Below are 13,671 nucleotides of genomic sequence, written 5' to 3' on the forward strand. Positions count from 1 at the left end.
CTGAGGGTTGGTTCCTGCTCAGCAGAGTTTGATACTTGGCACAGACTGCAGTTTCAGCTGGCCACATATCTGGAGCATAGCACTGCATTAGTGCAACTTTTTCTTCTCCAGTTCTACAACCAGCTCAGTGGGCAGTATTTGGAAGGGAGAGTCAGTGCCATGCTCCATTGTTGCCACATTGGAGACTGGAAAAGAGGGTTTGTTGCAGCTGCAGTGTTTGAAGAAACAAGTTGCTCTGTGAGCTGTGGAATTTAATGAGACTGCTTTCATACCACTTTGTGTACTCAGGCTTCCCCAGGCTCTTGCTACTCATTTTCAGTAATCCTGTGTCACCTTCAACCTGCTCACCAGTGAAAGAAGCTGCTGGAGACTAGAGCTGTCTATCACCCAGCTGCCGCAAACAAAATAACTTCTAAGTTCTTCTGGACCTTGTTTCAGTGCAGATGGTTACTCAAGACTCACTCTAACCCCTAATTTATGTTCACAACATTTTCAAGAACTTGTATTTCTGAAATCTATTCCTCATAAAATGTGGCTGAGGTTTTTAAGTTAAAAGCAGAAGTGGCAGATGGACATAATTGTCTATGCCTGTATTTTCAAAAGAAACAAGGATAAAATAATTGATGGGAGAAATTTTTTTCTGAGGGAGAAAAGGTTCCATCTTTTCAGGTAGCTAATAGATTGGACCGTGATGAGAAGACATTTTCTCAGGTGTGTAGTCATAGCTTGGAATGAAATATATCAAACAAACATAAACTGAAAGTGGAGAAGTCCATAAAGTCCAAGATGTTCAGCTTAGGATAGGACTAAAGGACTCCCTTTTTTCTGGGACGTCTTGATAGTGGAGAGTTAAAAGTAATAATTTCTGTATAAGCTAACTGCGGGTGGTGGGGGGAAGGTAGAAGATGCAGGACTTGAACTTGACGCAGCCTGGCCTTGGAACGAATGTCGGCATTCTGCAACCAGCTTCATACTATTGTTTTAATTGAATCAAGGGTGACCCCAGTCCAGGAGATAATTGAGAAGCTTTGTTTTAACCAAATCAAGTATAACTCAAGGTAAAGCGTAGGTATGATTTAAAATAGTAACTAAGAAATAGGATAACCAGTATCTAGGGGTGGAGGTTAGTTAACATATGTATCATTTGAAACTATAAAAATCACAAATCAACTCTGTATTCTTGGGCACAAGATCTGGGTATTCCATGCCCCTGTGTCCCGCGTGCTCAAATAAAGAACCGCGTACGATCGCCTTCGTGTGGTTATGTGTTTTCCTGTGCTAACAGTCTGATGTGACGGAGCGTTTCTGCGTGTCTTTCAGAGCCAGCCGCTGAAATCTCTTCGGAAGCTCTTGCACCTCTCCTCCAACCATCCTGTGGCCGCTGAGCCCCGCTTCCAGCCCTTACCCAGCCAGCCAGCCAAAGCCTCTTTTCCCGAAGTGCGGATCCACCCCATGAGCCAAGGCTCCAGCAGCAGCAGCAGCACCGTGCGGCCGGAGGCGCAGCCCAAGGCCCGGCCGACGCTGCAGCTCCCGGGCCAGCTGGAGCCCAGCTGGCACGTGTCCCCCGTGAACAGGGCCGTGGGCGACGGGCCGCCCTTCTCGGAGCAGCTGCCTGCCAAGAGCGGACAGAACGGGCACACCTACGGCCGCGCAAACCGCTCGCGGATGCCCAACCTGAACGATCTCAAAGAGACAGCCTTGTAATTAATTGTGCCCCAGCAGATGGACCGTGTGGGTGGAGAGCAGCGCGGGGAGCGGCGTGGTTCTGGCGATGGTGAGACCGCATTTTCAGCTTTATAAAGGTGTGCAATATGTACGTGTGGGGCTGTGCCGTGCGGCACCACGGAGAGTCAGGGATTATACGGGAACGCGAGTGAACTGTGAAGTACCCGTCGTCAGAAATGTCACTGGAGGCCAGGCAGAGTGTGCCGGTCAGGGAGAAAAATGCACTGTCATTTTCTCTCATTTACATTCCAGCTTAGTGCACACCTCTGTCTGAAAGCTAGGAAACTTCTGGTATGTATTGGCACTTATAAGGGTGAAAACATTGTCTAGGCCTATGCCCTTACTACATTTTTTGCTGCCTAGTTAAAACAGTGGGGTTTATGTGATAAAAGTGTATCCCTGTTAAGGGTTTAAAGTTAAATTGTATGTCTTAAATTTGTTTTTTAAACTTCCATATTTGATAGGATTTGTAATATTTATTTATGATGACCTAATATCGTACTGTTATAATCATATCTTTTATGTTATAATGTAAAGTTATTTTGAGCTGTTTGAAACATTGTGAAGCAGTGCAACAGCTACAGTAGTTTCTATAAAAAACCAACAGTAACATTTATATATTGCATCAGGAGTATTTTATTCTATATATAAATATATATATAAATGGAAAATAACTGTCTGTTTTTTAAATATACTCATTTAAAAGAAAAGTATTGTTATGACACTATCTGCCATATTTTTTATACATTTGTGATATAAAGTGCAGTATTATACTTCTAATAAAAGGAAGTTGAATGTGGATATAAACGTGACTGTAACAGTATGGATCTTGCTTGGCTATGAGAGCCCAGTATTATAGGCATTATTAGTAACAAACAAAAGACAACACTTGATTCCAAGCTTTATTATGGGCTATTTAGTTGGAAGTATTGGCTAAATATAAGAGACTGCGGAACTGTACAGTAATCTAAATGTGGTGTGTTCTCCCCTGTGTCCTTAGCTTTCCTAGTAATATTAATGGGATTTCTGCATCAAGAGCACAGAGCCCCAGTACCAAATTTTTGTTTCTTCTAAAGAGATAAAGTGCCCCATGACTACAAGCGAAAGCAGGTGCTCTTCCACTTAATAGCAGGGGTGAAAACCAAAGAAACACAGCATGAATTGCAAGTGAAATGCAAAACTTTGACACTTAAGCATAGCATGGCACTGCAGATCATGGTATAAGCTTTTATGCATATGTGTATTTTACATCTCTAGCAATCTATTAACTAATAAGATAAACACTGTATTAGAATTTAAACTACTCTTGCACTTTTTATTATATTTCAGGATGTATTTAAAGCTACAAATCTGGTATTTGGATATTGAGGGAGAAGGTTGCCATGCAACTTGATTTATCCTTAGGTCTTACTATCCAAATATTTCCATACCCAGTTCAGCTACCAGTCTCAGCAAAATGCTAGATCTTGGGTTCCAGTCTCCTGTACAACATAGCTAAAACTGCCTTTACCTTGGTGAATGTCAAGCGTAGCAAATACACACCCTGATTCCTCTCTTGCTACCAGTAAAGTAAATCAAAGGTGAGCCAGTAGGAGTCAAAAGAGTTATGCCAGTCTAATAACTTCGTGCAATAAGAGGAGAGCCAGGCCTGTAGTGTCAGAACAATACAATCTTTCCTTTTTAAACACCTTAGTTCTACTCCCTCATTACTCTGCAGCATAGTTTGTTTTCTAGTTGCTGTCCTCGTAAGACACTGTACTTGCAAATACACTGTCTTTTCCAAAAAGAGATTAACCTGAATGTAAATTGGATGATTTAGCCATAGATGTAGTTAAAAGAAGCAGCCAGGCAGTAAAAGCTGAACTTCCAACCTGGATAACAATGCAAACTGGACATGCTGTTCAGTACCTCTTGAGTCATACCAAAGTTCTAACAACAGCAAATTCGGCACCACTACTGTAAAAATTGTTGCCAGAAAGAACAGTATGGAAGGATGTTGTATCAGTTTTGTCCAGGACTAAAAATACGTCTGCTAAATTTGAAAAATTACAAAATAGGAATTCTTCCTTTGTCAATTGCCTGCAAGAAATGTGCATGTGATTTTTCTATAGATAGATATGAGATATGATATCTCTCTATATATGATATATACTGTATTGATATATCATATATATAGCATATATAAATACAATAGACATGAAAGGGTATTCAGTTTTTTTCTAAGTTCAGTGGGCATCCAGGAAAGATATTGTGGCATTTACTTGTTGTCACTGTCAGAGTTTAGCAGCTTATTTTAGCAGTCTCTGTTAGATTCATTGCTTGGTCACAGCTACATGAGCCCTGCTTTGAAAAGGGCTGATGCCACTGAAATCCCTCACAAAAGCACTGCCTGAGAGAGTGGGGCTCTAAGCAGTGCAGTTTGAATGTCTCTTTTAGAGCAACAGAGCTGGTGAAGGGCCTGGAGCACAAGTCTTGTGAGAGGCTGAGGGAGCTGGGGGTGTTTAGTCTGGAAAAAGGAATCTCAGGAGGGACCTCATTGTTCTCTACAATCACCTGAAAGGAGGGTGTAGCCAGGTGGGGCTCAGCCTTTTCTCCCACATCTCAAGTGAAGGGATGAGAGGAAATCACCTTCTGTCGTGCCAGGAGAGGTTCAAATTAGATATTAGGGGGGAAAGGTCACTGAAAGGCTGTTCAGGCATTGGAATAAGTTGTCCAGGGACGTGGTGCAGTCCCCGGCTCTGGAAGTGTTTGAGAAGCATCTGGATGTGGCACTTGGAGATACAGTTAGGGGTAACGGGGGTGGTTGGTGGTTGGACTGGATGATCCTAAAGGTTTCTTCCAGCCTAGATGATTCTGTATTAGTCTCACAGGGAATGTTCAGTCTAGACTCTTCTGGATCTTCATGCCGGGGATGATGATACTAGGCTATATGTGGTTGTTATGATTTCTAGCAAGGAAAAATGTTTCAAAAGGATTTTTTTTTCTCTGTACCCATTAAGTTAAATCAGGGTAATCCCTGACTGTAAATATAGCTGTTTAAAGTAGTTAGCAAATCTTCAAAGGCGACCCAAGGAATGTTTGAGTATTTGGTGGCCCATATTTACTGAAACTTGTTTCTACTTCATACTGCATTTTCCTCTTGAATTCAACAAACTGTAGTAGCTTTCAGTTGAATAATAAATTGTGTTGAATGTATGTAGTAATTTCTTCAAGAAATTCCAGCAGCTCGGCCAGCTGGTGCTGGGATGAATTGTGTATTTTTAACTTGGTCTAGCTTCCCAATATTTAGAATACAGCTAATGTAATTTTGTCGAGGTTTTCTAAGGAGTCTTATTATAGTCACTGAGATTTTCTGACTTAATAAAGAGGAAGAGAATTGCAGAGCAAACTATTTTGTAAGTGTGAGCTTTCCTTTTCACTGGTCTGTGAGTCCTGTGCTACATGCTCTATAGATTTATTTAGTATAAAGGATCCTATTATTCTTTGGCATTTTATTCTCTGGCAATCTTTTGCCTTACGGCATCACTGATTATGTGAATAAAAGAGAAACTAAGTTTCAGAAATTAATTGTAGTCATTTTGTAGAACTCAAGCTGCCTAAACTTGTCTATTATGTTTTTGTTATAGCTCTTGAGCTCTTTTTAATTGAAAAAAAAAAGCACCTTAAGCTCATCCTAACTTAAATTGTGTAAGTGTCTAAGCTGTCATTTTAAACTGCTATGTAAATGTATTAACCTGGAACAACATCTATTTACAACAGACCTGGCCACAGAGAGCAGTCCCTTTGACCTGTTGAATACTTTTTGCTCCATTTATTGCAGTCCGAGCTTTGTTGCCCTTCTGAGAGGCTGCCAGGAGAGCACTGGGCAGAGTTCTTGGCAGCAAGTCAGTGATCCCAGATTTGTCTCTTAAAACATTCCCCAAACACCACTTGTTCTTTTAGATCAATATTAAATCTTGAAAGGCTTCAAACTTCAAAGTGCATGAGGCATCCTCAGTCATCATTTGGCTTGTCACCTTTCTCTCTACCACACCAACTTGTTTCTGGGACCAAGGCTGGAGTGACTCTTCAGGAAGCAGTGGCCTGTGGTAGGCTCTTCACCTTCCTTGTCATTGCAGTTAGATCTCTTGGGAGATGAATCTCACTTCTTTAAAAAGCTACATGCCAACCTTTTCTTTTTTTCTTCAAAAGCTGATGAGGTGTTAGCTGAGTAGACTCCTGGGTTCACCCAGAAAAAGCTATGTATTCTGGACAATTCTGTAGATCTCCCTATAAGAACACAGGGAACCTATGGGAATACAGACTATACAGCTCTGAAAGCACTGTTGTGATTTAGGTAGCTAAGGCAAAACCTAGCCACTTTAAAGAGGAGCTGTGCTCTAGAACTATTGGGGGTTTTATTCTATTCATGTTTAATTTTTTTGTTGTCTTGTAATGATTTGATAGTGAGACATACTTCAAAATACTTGCCTGTAATGAATTCTGTATGTGTTGATCACTGTCAGAGTAGAGCTGGGAGAGTATTTGCATCCCATTCACACAAAGAGTATGAAAAGGATAGCCATATATGATATACTGCAAATTGTGGAGTGGCAGTGAATGTTTATTTTTTCCATTCCAGTTAACATACATACTACATCTGTCAATGGGGTAATATCAGAAACCATGCATCTAGGCTGTTGTTCATGTTAGGAAGCCCACCATTTGAAATAGGAGTGCCACAGAAGATGGTTGGAAAAGTGATGTGCCCTATGTAACCATTTTTGAATAACCTTCAAATCAAGACACTATTTAAGAACAGGTGCCTTTCCCTACACAGCTCTTTCTAAGAGTATCAGGATATTAACCATTCATGAACTGGGTTTCTAGTGAAGGAGGAAAAAAGCCATTTAACTTCTGGCCTTTTTTTAAAAGGGGGTGATTGGAGTAAACCCTTTTAATATAACAAAGCTTGGAAATTTTAGATGTTGGCACCTTTTTCAAATGGTCAAGCAGCATCAGTGCATCAGTGCTTAGGCTCATCAGGCAAGTGAAGGCTTGTGCTGTACTGAATGTTGTACTGAAACAGAATATTCCTCATTTTGCAGTCACAAAGCAAATTTCATTAAAATTAGCAAAGCAGATTTTATAGGAGTTCCTCTTTCAATTGTAAAAAAAAAGCTGTGTTAGGTAATCTGTTCTCTCAGTGGAGTGTCTTAATACCACATGAGACAGCATAGGTAAATCTGATTAAGTAGGTCTGAATTTTGCTTGTTCCGAGTTCTGCTTGGATACAGATTTGTGACCTTGTGGGCAGCTGATTGTTTGATGCAAAAGCTGGGGTTTGACCTGCTCAGTGGAAGATGCATGCCAAGTGTGAGAGGACTGGCACCACTATGTTTGGATGCTTTCATTCCACCAAATCAGATTGTTTCTCAGGCTCTCTTAGAACATAACAAAATATGCAGCTGGGCAAAAGTGACTCTTGAAACGTGGCCCAAGAGCCTGAACACTGAATTTGTGTCTTAGCATAAGAATGACTGCACATCTCCTGTCTTCTCTGCAAGTCAATCTACCTCCTCTCTCTTGCAGAATGTGGTTGAGGTCGGGTTTGTTTATTCTGAGCTTATTACTGACTCCAAATTTTAAAGAGATATCTAAAAAGATTCTTCCTCTAGGTACTGTTAGCAACCATGTAATAAAATACTGTTAGGCCTTCATCTGAAATACTTTGAAACCTCCAAGCCATCTCAGCTCTCCCTCTAGAATCCCAGTGCCATCCTTTGCACTGCTTTGCAGTCTTCCCTTGGCCTTCCCCTTGTGGTTCTCAAATATTGCAGTTGCCTTGTTCTTTGTTGTTTCTCTAGTGCAGATTTTCAGGGAGTTAGAGGCCTTATCTACTACTCCACCCTATTTGCTGTTTTACTCAAACAGCTATCCTTAGACTTGCTCAGGATTTCCTTCGTTTTAATTTTCCATTTTCATCTGGGTGAGATACCTTACCTCATTGTGCCCCCACCAGAACACGCTGCCTGCCAGGCTTCTCGTTCCACCAGGTCTCTGTTTTCACAGGGCTTTGTTTCTCTGGATCCGTTCTGAGAAATGCAAGGTGGCATCTTAATTGTACAGGCATAGAAACGCATTGTGAAGTAGCTGCTGTCGTAGAGCTTTCCATTAGCATAAAGATAAAGCATGTTCATAGCACAAGGTGGAAGCTGCTGTTCAATTTTCCTCTTGGTGTAAACTCCTGACGTGTAAATCCAGTGGCAGAGCTTTTAACTCTTCAGTTACAAGGCAAAACTTTAAGCATAGGGAACAATCTCAATTTTCCTTTTGTTTTTATTTTTTTTTTGCTAGTGCACATCTTAGACTTGTACTACTGAAGGATAGGACTAATGGAAAGAAGTAACTTTATATTTAGGTTATATGGAACAATAAGCTAAAATCATCCCAGAAACCATAATTTTGTTGGAAATTCTATGCAGGCATTTTAAAATCCGGTTAATCTGATAAGGAATTCCAGGACTGCTTAGGTCTCCACTGTGGAATGTTTAATTTTAAATTTGTGTCATTTGGAAGAAAGAGGGAAAAATGAAATTTAGGAAAATCTTTTGTTTTCTCACTATCTGCCAGTACAGATTAACAGGCTGGGGAGGCAGCTTTCAAAACTTCTAAATTTATGGATAAGATTCCCTGATGTTTTTTAACAGTTACTAGAAATCTAAAGCGCACAAACCTTTAACTCTACCGTGCTTTCTGTTGTGGAAGGAATATGTTGTGGTGTTAGCCTTTTTAATCCTGGAATACAAATTGATTTTAAAATGTGTTGAATATTTAAGGATGACTTCATGCAAGTTAATAAACCATTTGTAAAGTGTTTGTATACAACCCTTTGTATCATGTTGTTGGTACACCTTACCAAATTTTTTTTGAGCATGTATTCCATTCTTTACTTCTGTACAATTTCTATTGTTGCTGTAAATATTCTAAAAGAGAAAAAAAATCCTGTGGTAACCTTAATTATCAGCATGGAAATGGTTAATTTTTACTGAGCACAATGTATTTTTGAATGGGCCTTCCAAAATATGTCTTTAATAAAAATGCAGATTTTGCACTAGAACACTGGCATTGTTCAACAGCTGATCTTATTCCTGACACGTCTCCTCCAGAGCTCCTCTTCATCGTGAGCTTGGCTCAGATGGGTGGAACGGACCAGAACCAGGACTCCTGTGCCCAGTGGGTCCCTGCCAGGTCCTGGCTGACTCCCCCATCTGAGAGGCCCCTTGTATCTGTCCACAAGCCACAAGATGCTTCCATGGGATGTTTCCACAGGGCAACATCTCTGAAGCACCTTCTGCCCTTAATTCCTCTAGTCTCATTGCAGGACAGATTATCTTCCTTTCAGGGCACGAATCTCTGCTGTTCTCTCTTTTGAACAGTACCAACCCACCAAGCCCCTCAGCAGGCACTACCAGAAATTAAAAGGCCCTGAAAGTTTCCAGCCCACAGTCTTCACCACAGGAAAAGTGTCATGATGCCATTTCATCATTGTCACATGCAAACTGAGACGCTTCTAGGCAAATGTTGAGGTGTTGAGCTGTCAGCAATAGGAGTTTTTGATGGCTTGCTTTTTAATGTATCCTGGCTATGAGGTTTTGTTGTTACTGTGTGCAGCTTTAAAAGAACTTTAAATATTTCCCTGCTAGTCTCTCATTCTATGGGGTAATTGGAAACAAACTGAGGAGTTTGGACCACTTTTCCTGGGCCTCCCTTCTTTCCCTCTGAGCTCCAGAAAGACTTGGTGAAAGCCAGGACTTGCAGTCTGTGAGAGCCCTCCAAAACAGCTGCCTGATGGGTTGTGCAGCAACCACAGCCTTGGTGAGACCAGGCTGCTGCCAGTGCCTGCTCTGAACTGTGCCCATCACCTCCCCAAGAGGGAAACTTCCAGCCTGAGCTAATGGCTTCAACTTCCACAGGACAAGCAGTCCAGCATTTTAACACCTCCATCCAGAAATGGTGTTGGAATGCATTTCCTTGAGGTGCCCAGTGCTCTGGGGGACTTGACTTTACTCTTAAAACCTTACTTGGCTCTTACTCTTCCAACAATCTCATTTAGTAGCCCCTTTTCTGTACCCCCTGCAGAGCCCCAGAAACTGGAGTAGCCATGTCCTTGGAGAGGTTGAGCACCTTGATGTGGTATCCCCAGTGCAGTCAGTATCAGACCCCCATGGGTGCAGGGCAGAGTGGACATTTTTCTCTGGATGGAAGTAAAGAGATAATTCCTGCATGTACCTATTAAGATAAAGAGGCCATTGACTTACAAATAAAGTTCCTGGTCTGGAGGCCTGAGGCAGTCTTTGATCAGGTAACTTAGACTGGGAACAAACTTCTCAGCACCCTTTGTTCCCTCACTTCTCTCTACACATCCCATCCTAAAAATCCAGGTCATAAAGCTGAAAGCAGTTCTTGGTCCTACTTCCTATTTCAAACCCCTTGTGTTTCGTGCAGTTGCAAAGCCTTACATCGGTCTCCCTATCTCTGCAGGTAAAGGCCTGCAGGATTTTCTAACACCTTTGTCAGCAGCATGGACAGTGGGACTGAATGCATTCTCACCAGCCCCTGTGGTGCAGTTGACACAGTGGAGGGAAGGGAACCCACCCAGATGGAGCTGGGCAGGCTTGAGAGCTGGGCCTGTGCAAATCTCATGAATTTCAACAAAGCCAAGTGCAACATCCTGCATGTGGGTCGAGAAAGTCACAAGCAGAAATACAGATTGGAGGAGGAAGAGATCAAGAGCATCTCTGAAGAGAAGGACTTGGGGCTGCTGCTGGATGAGAAGTTCAACTGGAGACAACAAAGTACACCTCCAGCCCAGAAGGCCACTTGTATCCTGGACTGAGTTGAAAGCAGTGTGGGCAGCAGGGTGAAGGAGGGGATTCCCTCCCTCTGCTCTGCTCTGCTCTAGTGAGACTTCACCTGGAGTGCTGTGTCCAGGTCTGGGGCTCCCAGTGCAAGAAGGATGGGAACCTATTAGAGCATGTCCAGAGGAGGGTCACTAATTTGTTCACAGGGCTGCACGCCTCTCCTATGAAAACAGGCTGAGAGATTTGGGTCTGGAAGAGAAGGCCCTGGTGAGACCTTGTAGCACCTTCCAGTACCTAAGGGAAGCTGCAATAGAGCTGGAGAGGAACTTTCACAAGTGCAGGACAAGGGGGATTGGCTCTAAGCTGAAGGAGGGCAGGTTTAGATTAGATATTAGGAAAAAATTCTTTGCTGTGAAGGTGATGAGGCACTGGGACAGAGTGCCCAGAGAAACTGTGGACTCCCCATCCCTGGAGATGTTCCAGGCCAGGTTGGATGGGGCTCTGAGAAACCTGGTCTAGTGGAAGATGCCCCTGCCCATAGGAGCTAAATGATCTTTAAGATTCCTTCCAACCCAAACCATTCTGTGATTCTATGATTATGAGGAAAAGATTTTGTATTTATGTAATTATACTTCAGCTGGTGCTGTCTCTTTCATGATGACCTCAGTCACACTGTTACTCCAACATGCTGAATTTATGCAGAAGTGGAAGTCTTAACACAATTCTAAAAGCATTTTAGGACCACTTAATTAATTGAGCCTCTCAGCACTCTTTATATAAGAGGCAGAGGTTAAGTGAATTTTTAGAGGTCAATTAGCAAGCGAGCTGCATAGCAGGGATCAGAACAGAAACTCCTGCTTTAGCAGGAACCATTTAGTTGCAGGTCACAAGCAGGTCCCTTCCCCACACAAGCTGGAGAGGTGAACTGCAGACAAAAGACAGGGCAAGGCAAGAGGCAAATGAGCTGTGAAATGCACTGTGTTCCATCTTACCTATTGCCATACATCTCAGTCTAGAAAAAGGTCTAGTGATTTCTTTGAGGATGGGAGGCTGGAAGAGTGATAGCACAGGTCCTTTCTACCTAGAAAGTATTTTCTTCCTCCAAGGTTTTATTGCAGTCTTTATGTAGGAGCAGTCATGTGAAGATACGTATTTTAGTGTGGTGCCTTGGTGTATAATGGTGTGGGGTCCATCCATTCAGGCTGTGCAAAAAGCCTGCCAGCTCTTCCAGATCTCCCAGGAGATTCTGGCCTTTGCCATTGGCCACTTGCATTTCCAAAACCAGACAACTGGAAAATTCTGGACTGTGCATAGGAGCTTGTCAGAGACCAGTCACAGACAAGGAGTGGTACAAATATTCCTGTGCCCAGTTCATCCTTCTGCTCCTTGCAGCCACCCCTCCACTGCTCAGTCATGCAGGAAATCATCAGCACCAAGGCTCCTTCCCCTGTCCCCATCCATCAGGACATGGAGCACAGCTGCCTGTGGTGCTTTTAGGGCAGGGAGAGCTGTGTGTTACCATGCTGGCAACTGCATCCAGGGCCTGGAAATGCTTCAGCTTTCAGTGCTAGCTGTGATGGCTGCTGGGGAGCCCTTGTCTCCCTGGTGCTGGATGTGCAGTGCCTCCAGGGAGGCTGCTATCCCATACTGGTCCCACAGCTTGGCTGCTGAGGAAGTGCCTTGAGCTCAGTGGATCCTCTCAATAGAGTTTGCCTTGACTGTTCAGCATTAAGAGAACCACACAGTAATTTCTTACTAAGAAAATGTGTCCCTAGACCAATTTGCGGATAGGCAAAAATCCTACCCATGAATGAGGAGGTGGTAGGGAAGCAAGGGAGTGCTGGTGTGTAGCAATCATCTCAGTAGATGGGAATTGGTTTTCCCTACATCTCTGAAGACTGCATACTGTTGGTTTGTGGAACAGCTTTCAGACTTGCCAGAAGAGCTTATTTCCCTGAAGCTATTATTTGTCTCCTCATACAGGAATAAAACAAGGCAGAAACATCTGCTCTCACAAATGAATGTGATGAATTGTACAACCATCCAAAGGCTTTTCTCATGTTTTTGGTCACATCTCATTTGTTTTTAGTCATATCTGTACTCCTGCCCTGCACACCGAGCATTCACCTCTCTGTCCATAGGGATCCGGAGAGGACAGGAGCAGCAGATGGGCTGCCTCAGTGCCACTGTCTTCATGCCTCTCCTCCCTTCCCTGAAACCATTCAGGTTCTGATGCTGTGATTCCTTGAGATGGATACACAGATTGTTAGAAAATACGGAAAAGGCCAATGGTGCCTGCCAGATTTGTGCTACAGGTGTGCGGGAAGGCAAACCAAAGCCATCACTCAAGAGCTCCCCACAACCTTCCCTCATGGGAGCTGTGGGGCTGCAGTTCCCACCTAGGCTGTGTTGGGCATCAGCTCCTGGGCTGAAGCAGGGATATGAACCTTAGTAATTGGGCTTTCACCCCAGGAAGATGTGTCCATCATCCACACGCCCTCAATTTCATTGGGCCATGGAGGTCAAACAGTTAAAAAGAGTGAGTCCCTTTATCTGTGCCCAAACATCCACAGGGAGCAAAGTGCTGGGGTACCCAAGGTGTGTCTGTGCAAAAACAGAGGGGACACAGACAGGGTTTGTTCACCTGGTGCTCAAGGCACTAATGTCTGTCCCTAAACCAGCCACAGCAGCTCAGGCTTGAGAGTTCCTGATATAAACAGACATGAGGGGATGTGAGAGTGTGAGATTCAGATGGGAGCCCTTGTACCAGGGACAGGTCAGGTCTGGCCCCAACCCCATCTCAGGGCATGAGGGCGAGATGTGTGTCCTGGCATATACCTGCCCTCCCAAAGAGAATCCAAGCCCTGCCTTTGGACCCCACCTGCATGTATTTCAGTGTTCACAGTGCATCTGGTGATCATTTCCCAACCTAACACCCAGGGCCAGAAGCACCGCATCTCACAGGATCCCAGCCATGGCCCGGAACCTTCCTCTTCCCCGGTGCGTGTCGCACAGCCCCCATCACTGTATCACCACGCACGGTGTGTTTCATTCCCGTTTTATTCAAGCCAGCGCTTCCCCTTGCAGGCTGGGCGCTCACACC

General features: G+C 43.5%; 1 protein-coding gene across 1 annotated transcript in view; it reads left to right on the top strand.

The window, feature by feature from the left end:
- CDKL5 (cyclin dependent kinase like 5) overlaps positions 1 to 9,255 on the top strand; it is a 139,462-nt gene extending 130,207 nt beyond the window's left edge. The window contains exon 17 of the mRNA XM_063392909.1: positions 1,321 to 9,255. Coding sequence (XP_063248979.1) covers positions 1,321 to 1,704 — 384 coding nt within the window. The 3' untranslated portion in view covers positions 1,705 to 9,255. The remainder of the gene's footprint in view (positions 1 to 1,320) is intronic.
- Positions 9,256 to 13,671: the final 4,416 nt, after the last annotated feature.

This window comes from Prinia subflava, chromosome 3 (assembly GCF_021018805.1).
Source record: "Prinia subflava isolate CZ2003 ecotype Zambia chromosome 3, Cam_Psub_1.2, whole genome shotgun sequence".
In the NCBI taxonomy this organism is placed as follows: Eukaryota; Metazoa; Chordata; class Aves; order Passeriformes; family Cisticolidae; genus Prinia; species Prinia subflava.